The 23,652-nt window shown below is 36.0% G+C and overlaps 1 protein-coding gene across 5 annotated transcripts in view; it reads left to right on the top strand.

The window, feature by feature from the left end:
- The window catches only part of YEATS2 (YEATS domain containing 2), a 98,606-nt gene that overhangs the window by 29,366 nt on the left and 45,588 nt on the right, over nt 1-23,652 (top strand). For 3 of the 5 annotated variants that reach the window (XM_076003599.1, XM_076003587.1, XM_076003581.1), the window contains exons 7-12: nt 583-744; nt 8,623-8,734; nt 16,134-16,182; nt 18,929-19,105; nt 19,944-20,186; nt 21,711-21,869. In XM_076003599.1, coding sequence (XP_075859714.1) covers nt 583-744; nt 8,623-8,734; nt 16,134-16,182; nt 18,929-19,105; nt 19,944-20,186; nt 21,711-21,869 — 902 coding nt within the window. The remainder of the gene's footprint in view (nt 1-582; nt 745-8,622; nt 8,735-16,133; nt 16,183-18,928; nt 19,106-19,943; nt 20,187-21,710; nt 21,870-23,652) is intronic. The other 2 variants (XM_076003594.1, XM_076003584.1) reach the window with 1 other exon arrangement.

The following is a 23,652-nucleotide window of genomic DNA, read 5'->3' as shown; positions in this document are numbered from 1 at the left end:
ATCAAAATCTCAGCAGGGTTCATGAAATTTACAAGCTGGTTCTTACATATGGAGAGTAAAGGGCCAAGATTGGACAAGAGCACTCCTGAAGAGCTAGGTTGGGCAACTTGGCCCCCTGTGTTACTAAGGATTAATCATAGGCTAAAATAAATGAGGACATGACCAGGTATAACCTTCTTGGCAGTAGTGAGAGGTACCAGAAGGGCCTAGAGTTCTTGCACCCTGAAACCCGAATGAAATCAACCAAAGGTTCAAGGTTCCCTATCCCAGGAATAAAAATATGCCTGTTTATTTCCACCTTACATTCCCACTTGGCAGGAAAAACCAGTTTGATTTTTTTTTTTTAATTGCACACTGATAATCAGAAAACAAAACAAACTCTTAACAGAATGCCCTTTAGACCAAATAATGTTTTAGAAAGAATGAAAAACAAAATTATTAGCTACAAAGACTTTGTTTGGTTAGGTGATAATAGCTATTAAATATTGCTGGAATTTTAATCTTGTTTTAAGTAGGAGTTAATTGTTTTGTTAGGTTTTTGAAGGAAAAAATAATTCTGGTTTCTTTTTTTTTCTTCTCTAGGTATATACCTCCAGATAAGAGGGAAGAAAATGACCAATCAACTCATAAGTGGATGGTATATGTCCGAGGGTCTCGTAGAGAACCCAGCATTAATCATTTTGTCAAGAAAGTTTGGTTCTTCCTTCATCCCAGCTATAAACCAAATGACCTTGTGGAAGTGAGGTAAGCACATTTGAGTTATTTAACCTTAGGAAGTAGAGATTTATTGAAGTGAAAGAAAAGTGATTTAACTTCACAACATCCCCTGGAAAATTCTGTATTATTAGTAATTTACTCAGCATTGCCTGTTAGTCATAATATAGTTTCAGCCATGATTCCCTCTTGCAGATTACTGTCTCAATGAACAGGTACCATCCCCTCCAGTCAGATTGTTACTACACTAATTATGTGAGCTGATTTTGCTCACCTCTAGAAATAGCTAACCTTGTTGATATAGATATATATAAAAAGTTACTGTTTTTTATAGTTACCAGAATATAACAGAATGTCTAACATTACAGAAACATGTAACACTGAAAGTTCCCCACGCTCTCACCCTCTCATAAGTAACCCCTAGTGATATTTTTCCTATACATATTCTAACCTGGTATAGTCGTCGTTTGTTATTGTTATTTCACAAAGATAGAGTGATGATATATTTATACTGTTGTGAAATTTGCTTATATCATTTAGCTATATTCTTTATATGATATTTTACATCATATATATGTTCGTTGTGTATGTAAATGTACTAGGGAAGTGGCTGTGGGTTATTATCAGTGAAATCTCTGTCCTCTGTGCTGTGCAGAACATTTCCTTCCACCTCAGCTCTTAAACAAAAATGGGTATCTCCCGAGAACTCTGCTGCTTCTGTAGCCCTTTCAAGTGGGGGCTGTTTTTTTCTCCCACATACCATTGGGTCTAGGGATGGGGTAGATATCTTCCTTAATCATTTTATAGCTTCCAGACCACTTTTCCCCTTTCTCCCTAAAAAACCTTAGGTCCTTTGAAGCCCTCATATGATCTGCTCCTCCTCTGTTACAATTATCTACTAATTTCCCAAATCACTCCCCTCTTTCAAAAAGTCTTAGCACCTAGTTTACTGACATTCTCTCTACCAGTACTTTTGTGGTGTTCTTAAGGATCTTGTGTGCCTATAGGCAATTCATACAAAATCCTGGGCTCTTGGTTCATTGATTTCTTCACTTTAATGATTAGGTTATTGTAGCCATATACCGTGGAATCTATGGGAAGTAAGGAGAGAAGCGATTTATATAAGAGCAGTGATGGATAGTAAAGATTTTTGTGAGTAAGAAATGGAAGTCTAAGTGAGGTTAGAAAGTAGTTGGATTAGGAGTAGAGCTGGAAAGATAGGAGTTGGTGGTCAGAAAATTGAATGCTTGGAAATCAGATTTTTGTAGGTGGTACAGAATGTTTATCTTCATATGAATAATTGTTACAGTTGGTATGCTTTTTTCCTACATCTAATATACACTAAATTCCCACGTAAACTTAGATCCTATTCTAGACTGTTAATAATATTTATTCCTGTAACAATATTATACTATTTTAGTTGATTTGCTTTATAACATGTTCTGATATCTGATAGAGTATACTGTCATCATCATCATTCTTAACCATTCTTGAGTATATGTTTTTCCAGATTACTTTAGAATCAAATTTTCACAAATTACAGATTGAAATTGCTCTGAATTAAGGATTAATTTTCACATTTTTTTCATTTTCAGCATGTCCATAGACAGCAGTTTTGACATTTTTTATAGTGTTGCATCTTTCTATCTTCTGTGTGCCCGAGAATCAATCAGTATAGTAGTTTTGCAGTATAAATAAGATTTTTTCTTTTATTACTATTAATAAAACTTTCTTCATTTTTTTGATGTATTATACTGGATAGAGCCTTAGAAAAGTATTGATACCTGTTTTGTTTTATTTCAGTAGTAGAGCTTAATTGATAAAAGAGCAATTTTATTCTTAGGCTTTCAAACCCTAGTGTTGAAAAGACTTTGTCTCTGATTTTCTTTATTCTTTTTTTTTAATTCTTTTTTTTTTTTTCGTCCAAGAGTGCTGAAGACATTTGCCCTCTGATTTACTTTAAATCTATACCTTATACGTGAGCCCCTTCAGAAATGCCCCATACAGCTAAGCTCAGGATCCATCCTCTCCTAGAAAACCACTAATGACCTAGACTTGGGTTTTTTTGCCTAGAATACCGTTTTCCTCCCTATTATCTGTCTTCTTCCCACACTCATGCAAGCATATACACACTCATACACAGTGTGGCCATCTTTCTGAAGATCTACTCTTTTTTTTTTTTTTTTTTTTTTTTTTTTTTGAGACAGAGTCTCACTTTGTTGTCCAGGCTAGAGTGAGTGCCGTGGCGTCAGCCTAGCTCACAGCAACCTCAAACTCCTGGGCTTGAGTGATCCTTCTGCCTCAGCCTCCCGAGTAGCTGGGACTACAGGCATGCGCCACCATGCCCGACTAATTTTTTTTATATATATATCAGTTGGCCAATTAATTTCTTTCTATTTATAGTAGAGACGGGGTCTCGCTCTTGCTCAGGCTGGTTTTGAACTCCTGACCTTGAGCAATCCGCCCGCCTCGGCCTCCCAAGAGCTAGGATTACAGGCGTGAGCCACAGCACCCGGCCTGAAGATCTACTCTTTATCCTTCAGAACATAACTTAGAAGTTCCTCAGTGAGTCTTTCATTATCCTCTCTCTTCCATGTTAAATTACAGTGAATGGTTGTTTACTTGAATGCCTGGGATTTTAATAATATTTTACAGTTTAAAATACCTTATAGAGTGACAATATTTTCTGAGTTTAATTATCCTAACTCCAAATGAGCACAGTATTTTAATAAAGATATTTTTGTGAGTTTGAAAAGAAATAGACAAGTTTAAAAAATGCTATGTCTAGGCCGGGCGCGGTGGCTCACGCCTATAATCCTAGCACTCTGGGAGGCTGAGGCAGGCAGATTGCTCAAGGTTAGGAGTTCAAAACCAGCCTGAGCAAGAGTGAGACCCCATCTCTACTATAAATAGAAAGAAATTAATTGGCCTACTAATACATATAGAAAAAATTAGCCGGGCATGGTGGCGCATGCCTGTAATTCCAGCTACTCGGGAGGCTGAGACAGGAGGATTGCTTGAGCCCAGGAGTTTGAGGTTGCTGTGAGCTAGGCTGACGCCACGGCACTCACTCTAGCCTGGGCAACAAAGTGAGACTAAAAATGCTATGTCTATGAAAATGTAAATAATAAAAATAATATATTTTTCAATGTCCAGATCAACAAGAAGTTCCTTTACGTGGTAAAAATTAAAATGTGTGGTCTTTGGAAAGCATTTTATTTACTATAAATGTGAATCAGTTAAAATATATTAGTCATATTTTTATTGATGGTATGATTTACCCAAAAAATGAGATTAAAAACTCATTACATAAAACTCTTACTACTTAACAATACAGACTAATGTCTATTTTTTCGTCTGTTCTCATACCAAGAATTAGAATTTGTAAAATACTCTGACTTCCTTTAAGTTGCAAAAAAATATGCAGTAATATATAAGATTGTATTTCCTAAGAAATCCTTACTAATCTGCAGGTAAAGGTGTGGCAAATCATTTATCAGAATGTGTTACAACAGTCTGAGAAAATCCAAAGAAAGGATCATGCTGCATCTCCTTTTCAAATTTCTCTTTCATCTCATACATGTGGAGTATTTTCTTCTAATAGTAAATGAACTTCATTTCATGAAATTTGTGAGATTTTACATCATTGAAATAGCCTGTGGGCCGGGCACAGTGGCTTACTTATACTTGTAATCCTAGCACTCTGGGAGACTGAGGCAGGAGGATGGCTTGCGCTTAGGTGTTCAAGACCAGCCTAAGCAAGAGTGAGACGTCAGCTCTACTAAAAATAGGAAAAAATCAGCCAGGCATCATGATGTGCACCTACAGTCCCAGCTACTCAAGAGGATGAGGCAGGAGTTTGAGGTTGCAGTGAGCTGTGATACAATGACACTGCACTCCACCCAGGGCAATAGAGTGAGACTCTGTCTCATATAAAAAGAAATAGCCTGTGATAGTTGTTTTCAGTCTGATCCTTGTCACTTTGACAGTATTGTGTAGATTGGCTGCTGTGACATGACTAAGCAGTTGGCTGTTCTCAGCCTGGTGACCCCATACCATTACCACATGCTTTTCCCAACAGCAGTTCAAACATTATGAACAACAGTGTTAGGATTTTTAAATAGTATTTTAAAAGAGATTATTACTTATATGCTTCTGGTGTTTAAAACTCCTGGAGAAATCATTTGCTGTGATGAGCCACACTTCTGTGTTAGGTTTTTTTTTAATAGCAAATAACATGTTAAATCTATTATACTAATTTACATATATGTCTCCCTTCCTAGACTTAGGGCTTCTTGATGTTTGGAACCTTGACTCACTTGTTTTACGAGTGTCTAGTGTAGTCTCTAGAATGTAGTAAATGCTCATTTCATGTTTGATGTTGAGTACATTATTGAATTCATGAGATGGGCCCTTGTAATTGTAAGTGGCTTTGTTCGTGTGGAAGTTTGTAATTATACTGAGTAGAGGTCTATTATAACTTTCTCTAACTTCTAAACTTTCAGTACTTTCATATGCCTATGCCACCCCACAGACAGAATCATTATAATCCCTTTGCCATGTATCAGTTGTTCAGATATTTGAAAGCAGCTGTTGGGTTTCATCCACATTTGTTTCAGTTGTCACTTATGTGGCTTTGTTTTATGTTCTTTTGTCCTCCGGGTTATAGTCCATGACACGTTCCAATTTGTTTGTATTCCTCTTAAAATAAATAAAATTCCTCTTGTTTGTATTCCTTCTTTTTAGAACTGGACCTAAAACTCCAGACATGTAATCAATATGAAATAGGATAGAACTATTAACATATGTCTTAGATTTAATTATAACTTATTATGTTCTTTACAGGACTCTTAACATGTTTCTTGTATCAGATATCTAAAGTGATTTGATAAAATATGGGAGGACTTTTGCACCTGCCTTGAAACTTATGTTTATCTTACTGTGACTCAAAGTACAAATGTGTTTCTGAAGTACCCTGAATCTCCTCATCACAGCATGTTTCCTGACAAAGAGCACAGTAGATTCTGCTCCTATAGAAATATCTTTTTCACATTTGGTTCCAATGTCATGGCAACTCTTAGCCAACTTCCTAAAAGCTGTGATTGTAAACTTTGTTTTTACACACAAAACAGTCACTAAATGTATGCTAAGGTTCAGGGCTTGATACAGGGATTGCAAAGATAAACACCATGTGGTCCCTCCCTTTGAGAAGTTTAGTGAAGTATTCCTGCCTTTGATGTATGTGAGACTAGCCTGGGCTAGGTCTCCAGAGAAAATCCTAGTGAGCCTCTTCAAATGATTGTATCTGTTACATTCAGCTCTCTAGAGTAGCCCTGTCCAATAGAAATATATGTTGTGAGCCACACATGCAATTTTAAATTTTCTAGTAGCCACATTAGAAAAGTAAAAACCAAAAGGTAAAAACAAATTATTTAGCATGGTAATGCAATTTTAGGCTGTGTTATTAGAAGTCAAATAGACTTGCTGTGCCCTGCACCAGTCTGACAATATCCAGTTAACACTATGTTAACACATAGTTAACACAAAAACACATCTAGAGGAGAGTGCCTGGGTAGTGAGGTTTGCCACCTTGGGGATGTGGACTAGCACAGTGGTTAATTGTGGCCCTTGGAGCCTTTTGCTTAAGTTTACATCCTGGTTCCACTACTTACTTACTATGTGATCTTGGCAAGTTAGTTATTCAACCTCACTATGTCTCAGAGGGGATATTCCATAGTGTGATTGTAAAGGTTAGATCAGTTAGTAGATATAAAGGGCTTAGAACATGGTTGGGTCATAAGAAACACCGCTGCTGCTGCTGCTGTTGTGAGGAACAGAGGTATTCATTCTGAAAAGAAAAGAGGAGAATGTTAAGATGTTCTTTTGAAGGTCTTTCATATAGAGGAAGAATATATTCTTAGTGATTCCACATGGCATATCTAGAACTGACATGTAGGAAATAGAAGAAATATTTTTATAACAGAGCTATTTAGAAATGTAATGAAGAGTCTCATTAAGTAGTGAATTCTGGGTTGCTAGGAATGATCCTAAAAGACTGGTTGGCCATTTGAATTAATTAGTTGAGTAAGGAGTTATAGTCCGTTCTGTATTTCTAATAAAGCCTTTTTTTTAGCCCTATAATATGATTTTTCCTTCTTGGTCATTGATATATTTCAACTTCTGTGAGGAATCCAGAAATACTGATGTTTGTTCAGGGGAGGCAGTCCTTTGAAGTTTAAAATTTCTACTGATAATTGGTAGGTCTGAGAGAGAGAGAGAGAGAGAGAGAGAGAGAGAGAGAGAGAGAGAGAGAGAGAGAGAGAGAGAGAGAGAGAGAGAGAGAGAGAGAGAGAGATATTATTTTTTTTGGCTTCCAAAAATATGGTTGTGGAGGAATTTCCTGTCAACAAGCATTGTTCCTTTTTCTTACCTTTATGTTTGTCTGTGTCTTCCTCAGCAGCAGTTCTTTCTGTCTGTTCACTAAAGGTTAGCCCATGTACAGAAATTGAGGAACAGACCTAATTTAATATCTCCATTGTGAGTGAAATCCAGCATACAAACAGTGTGATTAAGGCATATTGCAAAATGAGTCTAGACTTACCACTTAGCTTTACAGAAATTTAAACAACCAAACTTAATATCAGTAGAATTTCCGTTAATTACTCTTAAGTCCACCATGCCCCTTGGCCCCACTGTATCTCTGATCTTGGATCCATTTTCAAACTATTATTTCAAGTCTACCTTCTCATTTGACCCCAAACTTCAATCTATACCAGCATCATGGCTACTTCTTTCAGCTCACCTGATGTCTTCCATGCAGGACAGTCTAGTTTTCTTTGCTTTCTTTTATCTCTGGTCTATAACATATTGTTAATCTCTCTCCTTTCTAGGCTACTCATATTCAGAGTTTTTTCCTATCTTGGGCTCTGCTGTTAGCTTCTGGCTCTGTGCTGCTTAATTCACATCTGTTAGATTCTTCTCTAGCTGTGTTCTTGGATGCTGCCCTCAATGAATTCATGTCTCTCTTTAGTTTTCCAAAAACACATCCCATTGGAAGTTTTTCTCCCTGTAATTTTAGCATCTTCTCTCACTACAATAATTCTAAGCTAGGAATTCCTAGCAAACATTTTCATTTTAAAAGCATTCTCTCTCTACCCCATTAACTTACACCATATTATTTAGAGTACTTAAAGATCTCTCATTGAAATTTCTACATTTTTTATTATGGAAAACTTCAGACATACAGAAAACTAAAGAATATAATGAACCCTCATGTACCCGTCATCAGGTAGTAACAGTTTGCCATTCTTGTTTCATCAGTTTCCCTTCACAAATTCATTGTGATGAGATTTCTCCAGTCCACTTAGCATTCACTTACATTCCACTCTACTCACTAAAATCATAGTCACTATTTGGAGGAGATTATACTATGAACATAGGATCTTTATTTTAAAGTCCTTAGTAGACAGTTTCAAATAAATTATCACTTTCAAATTGAGCAAAGATTTATTTTGTTTTTGCCTCAGAGGAATAAATATGAGAGTCTGGGATAGGGAACGTATTCCTCAGTCAGTGTTTGTCACATGCCAATTAAGGATCCTGCTCTACTGTGTGACTTTCATCAGATCACTTTAGTTCCCTCGTCTCTGAAAATGTCATTAGATTTTATGGTCTCAGTTTACTCTTGGCTCTTAGCATTTAGTAACTGAAGATTAATATAAACTTGAGTTGAATTTTTCTTTTGTAATTTAGCATTTAAAAAAAATTCAACATGAAGATTTAGCTTCAAATGAGGAAACCTAAATGAAACAGACATGAATTTCTTATTTACCCATTATGAGAAACCTTTTCCTGTCTAGGATGAGAGAATGAACACGGGCAAATGTGTTAATGTCTGCTTTTCCCTAGAGAGCCTCCTTTTCACCTGACCAGAAGAGGCTGGGGTGAGTTTCCTGTCAGAGTTCAAGTTCACTTTAAGGACAGCCAGAACAAGCGGATAGATATCATACATAATCTGAAGGTATTGTAACAAAACATTGCTCCCCAGAAGTGAAGTCTCTTTCATTAGCTTTTGACCCTTGAACAACATAGAGGTTAGAGGTGTTGACTCCTATACAGTCTAAAATCCACATAGAACTTTTGACTCCTCAAAAACTTAGCTACTAATAACCTACTGTACACTGGAAGCCTTACCAATAACATAAATAGTCAAATAACACATATTTTGTATGTTGTATATATTATATACTATATTCTTACAATAAAGCAAGAGAAAAGAACTGTTAATAAGAAAATCATAAGGAAGGGAAAATATACTTACTATTCCTTAAGTAGAAGTGGATCATCATAAATGTCTTTATCATCTTCATGTTGAGTAGGTTGAAGAGGAGGGGTTGGTCTAAGTGAAACTGGACAGTTCAAACCTGTGTTGTTCAAGAGTCAACTGTATTTAAAGTGGTAATGTTAGATTTTCTGAGAGAAGTGACCAAGGATAGTGGAAGGAGATAATATTTTTAAGTGTGTTATGTTTGCTGCTATATAACACTTCTTTGTCCTCTGAAGCTTGGGGAGGGAGTAACTTTACAGCACAATGTGTATTCTTTAAAAAGAGGAACTAACTGGTCGGGTAATCCAAAGACATAAATCTTTGATCAGACCTCACCATTAATATGTTTCTTTGGACTAAGTTACTGAAATCTTTTTTTTTTTTTAATTTTATTTGCTTTTCTATGAAATGGGACAAATAATAATCCTTGTCTATTTATCTCATAACAATAAAGGATACGTTTATCTTACAAGGATAAAGATAGAGGTGAACAAACATGTTTTGTAAGCTATAAAGTATCATATGAGATTGTAATGCTTTTGTAAAGAATCCTTTACTAATAGATATATCCACGTGATTTATTGTGCAGCCATTATAAATTTCGTTTTATGAGGTATTTTCTGCACATGGGGGAAACTGCCATTATAGTAAGTGAAAAGCAGTAAGCACACCTCATTTTATTGTACTTTGTAGACATTGCCTTTTTTACAAATTGAAGGTTTGTGGCAACCCTGCATCAAGCAAATCTGTTGGTGCCATTTTCTAATAGTATGTACTCATTTTGTGTTTATGATGTTTTGGCAATTCTTATAATATTTTTACACTTCTTCATTATTATATCTGTTTTGGTGATCAGTGATAATTAATGTTACTACTATTACTCTATATTGGGTCACCGTGAACCACACTTGTGTAAGATGGTGAACTTAATCCATCAGTGTTGTGTGTGTTCTGACTGCTCTACCACCAGCCATTCCCTTGTGTCTTTCCCTTTTCTCAGGTGTCCCTATTCCCTGAGACACAAAAATATTGAAATTAGGCCAATTAATAACCCTGTAATGGTTGAAGGTGTTGAAGTGAAAGGAAGAGTCACACACTTCTCATTTTAAATCAAAAGCTAGAAATTATTAAGCTTAGTGAGGAAAGCATGTCAAAAGCCAAGATAAACCAAAAGCTAGGCTTCTTGCACCAAACATTTAGCCAAGTTGTGAAAACAAAGGAAAAGTTCTTGAAGGAAATGTAAAGTGCTACTCCAGTGAACAAATGGTAAGAAAGTGAAACAGCCTTCTTAATGATATGGAGACAGTTTTAGTGATTTGCATAGAATACCAGACAAATGGTCCCTTAAACCTAATCCAGAGCAGGGCCCTAATTCTCTTCATTTCTGTGAAAGCTGAGAGAGGTGAGCAAGCTGTAGAAGAAAAGTTTGAAGCTAGCAGGGGTTGGTTCATGAGGTTTAAGAAAAGAAGCCCTCTCCATAACATAAAGGTGTAAGATGAAGGAGCAGGTGCTGATATAGAAGCTGCAACAAGTTATCCAAAGATCTAGCTAAGATAATTAATAAAGAGGCTGCACTAAAGAAGATTTTCAGTGTGGATGAAACAGCCTTCTATAGGAAGAAGATGCCATCTGTGACTTTAATTGCTAGAGAGAAGTCAATGCCTGGCTTTAAAACTTTAAAGGGCAGACTGATTATCTTATTAGGGGCTAATGCAGCTGATGACTCTTAGTTGAGGGCAATATTAATTTACCCTTTTGAAAATCGTAGGACCCTTAAGAATTATGCTAAATCCACTTTGCCTATAAATGGATCAACAAAGCCTAGATGACAGCACATCTGTTTATATCATGGTTCACTGAATATTTTAAACCCACTGTTGAGACCTACTGCTCAGGAAAAAGTGTTTCTTCCAAAACATTACTGTTCATTGACAATGCACCTAGTCACCAAAAAGCTCTGATGGAAATGTACATTTCAAGTCTTATATTTAAGAAATATATTTCCCAAGACTATGGCTGCCATAGATAGTGATTCCTCTGATGTACCTTGGCAAAGTTAATGGAAAACCTTCTGGAAAGGATTCACCATTCTAGATACCATTAAGAACATTTGTGATTCATGGGAGGAGGCCAGAATATCAACATTAACAGGAGTTTGGAGGAAGTTGATTCCCACCCTTATGGGTGACTTTGAGGGGTTCAAGACATCAGTGGGGGAATTGGCTACAGATGCAGTGGAAATAGCAAGAGAACTAGAATTAGAGCCTGAAGATGTGACCAAATTGCTGCAATCTCGTGATCAAACTCGAACAGATGAGGAGTTGCTTCTTATGAATGAGCAAACAAAGGGGTTTCTTGAGATGGAATCTACTTGTGGTGAAGATGCTGTGAACATTTGAAATAACAACAAAGGATATAGAATATTACATAAACTTAGTTGATAAAGGAACCACAGGGAGAGTTGACTACCATTTTGAAAGAAGTCTTACTGTGGATAAAATGCTATGAAACAGCATTGCATGCTACACAGGAATCTTTTGTGAAAGGAAGAGTCAATCCACGTGCCCAACTTCATTGTTGTCTTATTTTAAGAAAATGCCACAACCATTCCACCTTTCCGTAACACTACCCTGATGAGTTACCAGCCATCATCACAGAGTTAAGACCCTCTCCGCCAGTACTATAGTTTGTATCCCTAAACCTCATGTTGAAATTTGATCCTCAGTGTTGGAGCTGGGGCCTAATGGGAGGTGTTGAGGTCATAGGGATGGATTTCTAGTAAATACATTCATGTTCTCACTGTAATGGGGGAATGAGTTAGTTCTGGCTCTATTAGTTCCTGTGAGATCTGGTTGTTAAAAAGAGCCTGGTACCTTCCCTCTTTCTCTCTCTTGCTTCCTATCTCACCATGTGATCTCTCTCTGCTTATACTGACTCCACCTCACCTTCTTCCCTTTGCCTTCTTTGATGAGTGGAAGCCTGAGGCCCTGCCAGGTGCCCAGTCTTTCAGCCAGCAAGATCACAAGCCAAATGAACTCTTTTCTTTATAAAAAGAAAAACTTTATCCAGTCTCAGATATCCCTTTATAACAGTGCAAAATAGACTAAGACAGCCAGCAAAAAGATTATGACTTGCTGAAATCTCAGGTGATCATTAGCATGTTTTAGTGATAAAAGTTTTTTGGGTTTTTTTGTTGGTTTTTTTTGAGACAGAGTTTCACTTCTGTTGCCCAGGCTAGAGTGCCGTGCCATCAGCTTAGTTCACAGCAACCTCAAACTCCTGGGCTCAAGCCATCCTCCTGCCTCAGCCTCCCGAGTAGCTGGAACTACAGGCATGCACCACCATGCCCGGCTAAGTTTTTCATATATATTTTTTTAGTTAGCCAATTAATTTATTTCTATTTTTATAGTAGAGACGGGGTCTCACTCTTGCTTAGGCTGATCTCGAACTTCTGACCTTGAGTGATCCACCCGCCTTGGCCTCCCAGAGTGCTAGGATTCCAGGCATCAGCCACCGTGCCTGGCCAAAAGTATTTTTTTATTAAGGTACATACATTTTTTTTTTTTAGATATAGTGCTGTTGCATACTTGATAGAGACTATACAGTATGGTATAGTACACTATACTATATAGTATAGTGTAAACAGCTTTTATATGCACTGGTAAACCAAAACATTTGTGTGCTCACTTTATAGTAATATTCCCTTTATTGCAGTGGTCTGGAATCAAGCCTGCAATATCTCTGAGGTATGCTTGTATAAAACTGTATGCATATGAGGTCTACCATGATTTTAAAAAGGTAGAAAAAATACAGAAGAAATATACCAAAATGTTAGAGTAATTGAAATGATGACATTGTGAGCAATTTCCCCCCCTTTTTTTGTTTTTAAAAATAGTTTTGCAATTTTATATAATAAACATAGTTCTCTACATAAGATACAATCCTAATACTGTATGTCTCGCAAAACACCCTTACTTTGTGGTTTACCACATTTTTCTCACTAATGGCTCCCACAATTGGACTAAATAAAGATGAGTACATCTGTAGAATTCCTCTTTCATTCCCTTTGCTCTATAAATGCACCTCTTTAAACCTTAAAGCATGCTGAGATTTGCCTTCCATTGGTGATAGATGGTACTACTCAACCTGATGTTTAAGCTGTTTTTTGGAGATTACTGTAAGACTAAATTACCCTGTGACCATAGAGAAGCACTGAAACCAAATAAAGAGCACACAGCCACTTTGTTTATAGTGGCAGACTACTGCCCCATTACTTAGAGGAATATCTAAAATAGTTTTGCTTCCTTTTTATTTTATTTTTAGCTCTGCACCTACCACTTTATGCTGCACTGAGCCCACCCCTAATTTCTGAAATAAAGGGAATTGTTTATGTAGCTCTCACATACTCTATTGTACCTATTACTTAGGGTTCTTGATGAAAGATTGAGGTGGTATTTTAAAGTGACAGTAAAGTGTTTTTTAACCTGTTTTTTGAAAACATTGTTTTACTATTTTGTAGAATAGTAAATCACATTAGTATTAGTATTACTATGCTGTTATTAGTAATTAGTAGTTAGTAATACTGTAGTAATAGTATTACTAATACTATTAATAATAATAGTATTTTGGGTATTGGCTTTGAGACCTTAAACACTTATATCATGGCCATGTAATCCTTATTTGTATCACAGTATCATTTTCCCTGTCATTTCTGTGTTAACTCTCAGAGCCATCTTTGATTTTTCCCTTTTTCTAAATATTTGCTCAGTTGTAGACTATTACTCTTTCTTCATAATGTCTTTTACATTCTACCCTTTGCCCTTCCCACTATTGCTAGGCTGTTATCCTACTGTCTCTTGATTGGCTTCTTTAATCTATATCCTTTCCCCTCAGTCCTCTCTACACATCATGATCAGATTAGTCTGCTTAAAACAGCAGAACCATTATGCTATTCCTTATTCAGAAAGTGTGATTGAATTCCTATTCCAGTTTATACTCCCCTGCCTGCTGTTCAGGGCTCTGCACATTTTAATTCATCCTACTTCCCTTAAATTATTTCGCACTAATCCCTTGCATGAGTGTTCTCCTCCAGCCATGTTAATCTATTCATGTCCTAGAAATGCCTACAGCCTTCTTCTCTTGCGTCTTTGTTCATGCTGTTCCCCTCCTGGAATGATTATCTGAATTTTTTCCATTCTTCAAGTTTCTGTGTAGCTTTTCCTGGCTATTTAAGCCTGCTGTGATCTCTGTATTCTGAAATTCTGTAGCAAAAAACAATGTGTATTTGATACTGTAAACATTAAATACTAAATACTCTATTCGAGTTATATAAAATTTAAATAATTTCCCAGAATTTGTGAAATTACCATATCCTAACTGATAATCATTCAACCTCTTCTAAATTATAACCATGGAGCACAGCACTTCCCAAGATAACACATTGACCCATTTAGTAAATAAACTTTTAGAAGTTTCTTTCATATGTATACCTCAAACTGCTATGTTTTAAAGAACCTTGACCTCATTTGTCCTAGTTTGATTTCCAAAATAATATAGAATAAGACTTTTTTTTTTTCACAGCAACCTCAAACTCCTGGGCTCAACTGATCTTCCTGCCACAGCCTCCCGAGTAGCTAGGACTATAGGCAGGTGCCACCATTCTTGGCTAATTTTTTTTTTTTTTCCTATTTTTAGTAGAGAAGGGGTCTCAGACACTCTTGCTCAGGGCTCTAACTCCTGAGATCAAGAGATCCTCCCACTTGGCCTCCCAGAGTGCTAGGATTACAGACATGAGCCACCACACCTGGCCCTAAAGCTTTGTTTCATAAGAACTCAAAATGTTTGATGATAACCTTCACATGTCTCCTTAAATCAGTTCTTCTCCGAACAAAACCTGTTCTTGTAACATTGCTTGTATGCTATGTTTTCCAATTCCTCTTACTGTTTAGATAACACTCTGTTTTATCAATGTCTCTTAAAATTTGGTCCCAATCATGAAACATACACCAGTGCAGATTATAAAGATACTATTATTTCTGTGCTCTGGAGGATATGAAAATGAATGCAACCTAAAATTGCCTATATCTTTTTAGCAGTCATACTGTTGGCTAAGATTTAAATATTAAAACTCCAGATCTCTTCCATGGAACTACTATTAGTTTTATCTTTTTATCTTATAAACACTAAATCTCATGACTGACTGAGTTGTCCTCTCTGTTGGCTGCTGAGGAACTTTGCCAGATTTGATATCTACCTCTTGCAAGCCTTTAAAACCTTGTATGTACTAACCTACCCCTGGCTTTATCTTTCTCCCTCTGTCTTTCTACTCAAATTAATCATTTCTCCTTATCAGTTTATATTCATAAGATGTCATAAATGCTTTTTAAAAAAAGTGATAGAGTATAAATTAAAAACAAACAGCTTAGCCTCTTTCCGTGCAAGTATAAATTCTTTTGTTTATGTTGTCAATATTCCTTCAGTTTATAATCTTTGTTCAAAAATAAATCATTATGATGTTAAAATATTTGAAGTCAGTAGCATTGCCTATACTGCCTAAATTTTCATTTTTTTCAAAAATGCTTGTAAATATAATTGTGTCATCGTATTGTATGCATTTAAAATATTTGTAGCCTATATTTAAAATATTTATATACAGTTTTTGTAAATATCATCTGTGTGGCTGCATAATATTTCACAAATTGATGGTCCATGGTTTACTTAAGCATTCCTCTATAATGGGATGTTTACTTTGGTTTAGTTTATAATTATAGATAATGCTACAATAAACATCTTTTTGTATAAAATTACTTCCATTTTTAGATTGTTCTTAGAATAGTTTTTTATAACTGTATTATTTATATTAAAAATATAGTAATGATATGCCTGAGATTGTTTTTATTGATTTTACTCAGTTTTTTTCCCTCAGAAAATTGAAGATTTTCATTGCAGTGATGAATTGATAGTTTACATTATGAAAAACTAGATCCTATGGTATCAAGACTTGTGGAGAAAGGGGTTTTGGATAAGATTGTATCCTAAGATGTAGAAGTAGGCACAGTAAAATTTAACACTCTTTCTTTTTGTCTTTCAATAGCTGGATCGAACTTACACAGGCTTGCAGACTCTTGGAGCAGAAACGGTAGGTTTTTTCCTATAAGATTATTTGGGAACAAAGGATGAAAATTGATCTTCATTTTTTTTTTTTTTTTTGAGACAGAGTCTTACTTTATTGCCCAGGCTAGAGTGAGTGCCGTGGCGTCAGTCTAGCTCACAGCAACCTCAAACTCCTGGCTCAAGCAATCCTCCTGCCTCAGCCTCCCAAGTAGCTGGGACTACAGGCATTCGCCACCATGCCCAGCTAATTTTTTGTATATATATATATTAGTTGGCCAATTAATTTCTTTCTATTTATAGTAGAGACGGGGTCTTGCTCTTGCTCAGGCTGGTTTCGAACTCCTGACCTCGAGCAATCCGCCCGCCTCGGCCTCCCAGAGAGCTAGGATTACAGGCGTGAGCCACCGCGCCCGGCCTTGATCTTCATTTTTTAATTTGGAAAAAAATGAGTGTTAGATTTTTTTTTTTTTTAAGTTGGCCTTCCCCACCTCATCCCCTTTGTAAAAAATTGTGGTTGAAAACACATAATATATAATTATCATCTTATCCATTTTTTAGTATGCAATTCAGTGGTATTAAGTACATCACCATTGTTATGCAGCTATCACCACAGTCCATCGCTAGAACTCTTTTCATCTAATCCATCTCTAGAACTCTTTTCATCTAATCCATCTCTAGAACTCTTTTTTTTTTCTTTTTTTTTTTAGAACTCTTTTCATCTTGCAAAACTAAAACTCATTAAACATCAATGATTCATTCCTCCCTCCACCTCCCCCCAACCATCACTCTACTTTCTGTCTCTATGAATTTGACCTCTAGTGTATTTCATATAAGTGGAATCATGTAGTATTTGTCTTTTTGTGATTTCTTATTTCATTTAGCATAATGTCCTCAAATTTCATCCATGTTGTAACGTGTCAGGTTTCCTTCCTTTTTAAGACTGAATAATACTGCATTATATGTATATACCACATTTTATTTGTCCATTTATTTACTGATGAACAGTTGAGTTGCTTCCACCTTTTGGCTCTTGTTAATAGTATTGCTACGAACCAGGATGTGCAGATATCTGTTTGGATCCATGCTTTCATTTCTTCTGGGTGTATACCCAGGAATTGCTGGATCATTCTATTTTTAATTTTTTGAGGAACCACCACGATATTTTCCATGATAGCTATACCATTTTACATTCTCACCAACAGTATTCAAGTGTTCCAGCTTTTCCACAACTTGTTATTTTGTTTATTTTTTTAAATTTATAATAGCTAGTCCTAATGGTTGTGAAGTGATGTCTCATAGTTTTGATTTGCATTTTTCTAATGATTAGTTATGTTGAGCATCTTGTCATGTGTTCTTTGGCCATGTGTATGTCTTTGAAGAAATGTCTATTCAAGTCCTTTGCCCACTTTTTTAATCAGGGTTTTTGTTGCTGAATTATAGGAGTTATTTATATATTCTGAGTATTAACCCCTTACCAGATATATGATTTGCAAATATTTATTCCCATTCTGTGATTTATTTCTCCTGTTTCACTCTGTTGATTGTTTCTTTGATGCACAGAAGTTTTTAAGTTTGATATAGTTCCATTTGTCTGTTTTTTCTTTTGTTGCCTGAGCTTTTGATGTCATATATAAGAAATCATTGCCAAATCCAGTGAGGCTTTTCTTCTACATTTTCTTGTAAGAACTTTATTGTTTTAGCTCTTATGTTTAAGTTGATCCATTTTGAGTTAATTTTAGTATAATGTAGTATACAGGGGTGGGGAATCTGCAGCCTTGGGGCCATATGTGGACTTCTGGGTCCTTGAGTGCAGCCTTTTGACCAAATCCAAATTTTACAGAACAAATCCTTCTAATAATAATATACTATTAATATAAGATAAGGGTCCAACTACATTCTTTGGCATGTGAGTATTCAGTTTTCCTGCCACTATTTGTCAAAAAGGCTGTCCTTTGCCCCATCAGATGGTCTTAGCCCTCTTGTAGAAAATCATTTGAGTATATATGTGAGGGTTTATTCTGTTCTGTTGGTCTATGTATCTGTGTTTATGTCAATACTGTACTGTTTTGATTACTATAGAATTTATAAATTTTAAAATCAGGAAGTATGAGACCTCTAACTCTGTTCTCCACACCTCTCTTTTGTATTCATGATATATTTGCAATAGCCATTTAATCAGAGTTAGCTAGTTAAATTTTACTCTGCCTAGAGAAATGTGCTATATTATCAGAGGATATTTATTGAGCATCTATTATATTCTAGGCACTAGTCCAGGTGCTGGGAATACAGAAATGAAAAAGCTAGCTTCTGTCTTCAAGGAGTTATATTCTTGGTGGTGTTGAGAATGGAGAAGATAGACATTAAACACAAAAGCAAACAATAATTTCAGTTAAGTACTGTGGGAAAGAGTAGCTGGAGGACAAAGGAGTTGCTTAAGATAGGGTGGTTAGGAAAGGTCTTTCTGAGAAGGTGGCATTTAATTGAGACCTCGTGGTGAGAAAGGCAGCCATGCAAAGATTGAGAGGAATGGTGTTTTAAGGAGTAGAAACAGCAAATGAGAAGGCCCCAGTTTTGTGATTCATTTTACTGAGATATGTATCTGGTAAGCCAGATTAGATTACATTCTAAGATAAATCTCTTAGTTCTTCAGATTGAAATTGCCTTTGAAGTGTGATTAGAAATCATTTGTCACAACTCTTAGGCCACAGGATTTGAGCTTTCTGTGACATTGATGATGTACTCACAAGCCCAATTTTTGCCCATTTATGTAGGTAGTGGATGTGGAACTCCATCGCCATTCTCTTGGAGAAGACTACATTTATCCTCAGCCTTCTGAGTCAGACATCTCGGATGCCCCTCCCTCTTTGCCTTTGACCATTCCAGCCCCAGTGAAAGCTTCTTCACCAATAAAGCAGTCACATGAGCCAGTACCTGATGCCTCTGTGGACAAAGGTAACAAAGCATTTTTACTTGTATAGAGTCATTCTGGGGCATTCCTTTCTCTCATTTGCTGCCTTTAGAGACCTATAAATAAACTTTCCAGAAGTAGACATGCTGCCTCTACTACATAGTTCTATTACGAAAATAGCCAAATCTCTGCACTTAAAAAAATTTTTTGCCATTAAATTCTGCCAACATTTTCTAAAATTCAAAAGTCACCAAAAATCGTTAGGTTTTTATCCTTTGATGATTATGAGAATTTCTTCTAGTATATTTCAAGAAGACTTTCTAGTTCAGGCTCTGTGTGAACAAGAAACTTGAATACTAATAGCTAATTTAATAAGTATGTAAGTGAATAAATACATATTTAAGTGTTCACATATAAATGTATAAGATATAAAATTGATATTAAATCGTGTTTTATCTCAAAGCCTGTATTTTAATGTGATATTAATATTTTAGTTCTTTTATAAAATCTCAGCTTTATTCCTCTTTACATTTCAATTACATCTTCTTTATGGGCATTTAGTGAATGTTTTCCTATTGAGTTTTTCCTCTTCTCTAAACTTAAGTAGTTTTTCACTTTATATATTAAAGAATGCAGATACATATTATATATAGTTTATAGTTAATATGTTTTCTGATTTCTTGCAAGAAGCATTTTTAAATAAATTTCATTCTAAGCATATACTTTTTACCAAAAAAAGTATGAAGAGGCAATTGATTACATTTATTTTACTACCAGTAAGTGGTTTAAGTGGGTGTTGAAATTTTTATTCTTTTCCCACCATGGTAAAGTTTTGTTATTTCAAAGTGATCGATAACTTACCATTTGCCTGTTTGTTTCAAGCAGGATTTCCAGCTAGCACTGAAGCTGAGCGACACACTACATTTTATTCTTTGCCATCTTCATTGGAAAGAACACCCACCAAAATGACAACATCCCAGAAAGTTACCTTTTGTTCTCATGGTAATTCAGCTTTCCAGCCAATAGCGTCAAGCTGCAAAATTGTGCCACAGAGTCAGGTTCCTAACCCTGAATCACCTGGAAAATCCTTCCAGCCCATCACCATGAGCTGCAAAATTGTGTCAGGTATGCAGAAGATGTGTTGAAGATAATATGTGTAGAGTTGAGTGAATGTTAGGATTGTTGGCATGGCAAAACAAAGTACTATGGCTTGTTTCCCCCCTTATGTTCTTGTAAGCAGTGTTCGTTTTAATAGAAGAGAGTTAATCACTTTTGATTGGCAAAGCTGTCACAAAGCAAACACAAAACTCATTCATGTGAAACTAATTTTTGAAGGAGGGAAAGAGAGCTCAAATTGTCAAATTTTTATCTCCTATAATCAGCACAGCTAAAATGTTTGCTGGGATATATGGCTGAAGCTAAGGTAGGAATTGAGTTTGGGGATTATAAATGGAGACCAGAGTGACTAGTAATAGAAAAAATTTGAAGGCCTTTTGGCTTGGAATTAAGCTTTAAGAATTAGAATTGGTTCAGAATTGAAGTATCTTCTGTTCTCTAACCACACTAGAAAATTGCTCACTCCTATTATCAGGAGGTAGTTCTGAGGCTTCCTTTTCATTAAGGTTAAATTGTTCTTTGCCTGGTGACAGTTTTACATTTATGATAACTAACATGTAGTAGGAATACACTTTATGGCTTTGTATCACCTCAGGAAAGACATGAAAGAGGGCATTGAAAATATCCAGACACTGGGAGGGTTTCTGTGCAATTCTAAAATGAAGGAGGGAAAAAGGAATGTTTAGTGCTAGAAGTAGACAACTAAGCAGAAATATCCAAATCTTTGAAATGATGAGAGGTAAAGATTGTATAATTTTACATACCAGTTAGAAACATACTGGAACTTGCAGCTTCAGAGGTGAAATAGGCTGAACATGTCAATTGGCTTGACATTTAGAGAAATTCACTGATGACGAATTTGATCAATGAAAGAAGTTGAGGGTGTTTAACTGTATGTCAGTAGTCTTTGAAAGTATTCTGTGGGAAGTGAATCTTTCTGGACTGTAACTGTGACATAATATTGACAGAGACTTTTTGGATAGGTGAATTTTACATTTTCATGTTTGAAGTTAATTGGAAATCAAGACACCAAGTTCCTAAATCTAGCTGTTCACTTACTAATTTCCTCCCTAATTTTAGTGTCTTCAAGTATAACCAGTATTATAACAACCTGTGATGTTAAGAGATTTATCATATCCAAGATTCAGCAGTTCTACACTGGCATGTAAAGCTCTGCTTTTTTAACTTCAATGTGCATACCAGGGGATCTTGTTCAAAGCAGATTGGTATTCAGTAGGTCTGGAGTGGGACCTTAAATTCTAACAATTGGTAACAGTGTCTAACAGTTTCCTCAATGATGCTGATGCTGGGGTCCATAAGGATAAGGATGCAGAGAGTGAAACATACTACTCCCAGGCCTCAGCTGCTCCTGTGTTACTGCTTAGCCTCTGAAGCATATGGTCCCATTCAGTTTTCCTCATTTGTCACCTTTGTCCTGGCAGTGCCGCCCCTCTTCCTTGGTCCTTAGTGTCTTGTTAGATGAGTTCAATATATATATATTTTGTTTCTCTTCTCTCTTTTTAATTAATAAAGGTTCCCCAATATCAACTCCAAGCCCATCACCATTGCCTCGAACCCCAACTTCCACTCCAGTCCATGTGAAGCAAGGCGCTGCCAGCTCCATTATTAACAATCCTTATGTTATCATGGACAAGCCTGGGCAGGTTATTGGAACTACCACTCCCAGTACAGGTATGTTTTTGATCAACATTTGCCAATCCAAAAGATTTGATCTTTATTAAAAATGTAATCTTGGCGTGACTTTGCCGTGTAACAGTTTCACCTTTATGTTAAGCAGACTTTTAGTGGGAATACACTTTATGGCTTTGACTGTACCACCTCCATATAATGGTGTAATGGGAGAATGAAATCTCCATCCATAATCAAGAAGCGGGAGTATATAAAAGTAACCCCAATACTGTTTCTCTGAGGGAAGATTTACTCTTTGTAGAAGTTATATTTTTAGGAATTATACTTAAGTTCTCTTTTTAATGTCTATAAATTAAAATGAGCCATAATTAATTTTCTAAAAAAATTGTTTTCATTTGTAAGACTTACTCTTTTGGGGTCTGCAAGCAGTGTGGTTACTAACTTTCTTTTTGTTTGTTTGTTTTAGTTTTGTTCTCCATGAAGGACATAACTTTCTAAATTAAGCTTATAGTAGCTTTGTGGGCCATGAACATTTCTCCCCAGTCAAATTAAGAAAAAGATGATATTTACTTTTCTGCAAATAAGGTAGATTTTTCTTGTGGGAGGTAAATTGAAACATGCAGTTGTAAAAAGAGAACTCTAATAAGAAGAATAAGAAGTATTGGATACACCATGTTTTCACCATAATCTCATACAATTACATAGTACTTTTCAGGGTTTTTTAAAGTACTTTCACTAACATTATTTTACTTATTTCCTTTATTTAACCTGTATTTAAACACATGCTCCTAAGTGTAAACTTCCCTGTAGCTTTCACTTCTAATTAAGGTAAATAGATGAGAAATGAAACAGATGATTATAAAGTAATGAGGCTGAAATTTTTCAATGTATTAGATTTAATACACATGAATGTATGTTGGGCTTTTCCAAGTAGCTTTTTTAGAAAAGCTAAGCACTTTAACAATTATTAAAATTGTGGCCGGGCGCTGTGGCTCACGCCTGTAATCCTAGCTCTTGGGAGGCCGAGGCGGGCGGATTGCTCAAGGTCAGGAGTTCAAAAACCAGCCTGAGCAAGAGCGAGACCCCGTCTCTACTATAAATAGAAAGAAATTAATTGGCCAACTTATATATATATATAAAAAAATTAGCCGGGCATGGTGGCGCATGCCTGTAGTCCCAGCTACCAGGGAGGCTGAGGCAGAAGGGTCACTGGAGCCCAGGAGTTTGAGGTTGCTGTGAGCTAGGCTGACGCCACGGCACTCACTCTAGCCTGGACAACAAAGCGAGACTCTGTCTCAAAAAAAAAAAAAACTGCTTAAAATTGTGGAACTCCTTTAAAAAATGCTGTGTTCAGGGCTTACCGAATAGCCTTTTGTACATATTTAGGGATGCCAAATAGGTGTCCTTTGAGGATGTTGAGTTTTAAGAATCAGCCTAAAGTCTTTAGAGATAAGTTTGGTAAAGGTAGTAAGTGATGAAATACCATTTGGGGTCTTATTATTGACTATAGATTATGTAACTTATTTTTTTCAGTCCCTAGAGGCAGCTGTTCAGACGGAATATAGAATGTTTAATGTTGGCAGCATATTAGAATAGGTGTAACCTTCTAGTGAAACTACTTTGAAGAAGGTAGCATTCACTTCAGTGCATATATTCTGGTACAGTTGTTAAACAAACAATATCGTTATGTTATAGTGTGTCTTATCATTAGGAGTAGAGTATATAGCGTATGCTTACTTTTTCTTTTATACATCTTTACTAGCTTCTTATCCCTCTCAGGTTGACCATGTGATCAGCTTCATAGGGATGAGTCCTTAAGTGTTAC

This window comes from Microcebus murinus, chromosome 1 (genome assembly GCF_040939455.1).
Source record: "Microcebus murinus isolate Inina chromosome 1, M.murinus_Inina_mat1.0, whole genome shotgun sequence".
Classification (NCBI taxonomy): domain Eukaryota; kingdom Metazoa; phylum Chordata; class Mammalia; order Primates; family Cheirogaleidae; genus Microcebus; species Microcebus murinus.
This window is presented reverse-complemented; position numbering and strand designations above follow the sequence as displayed.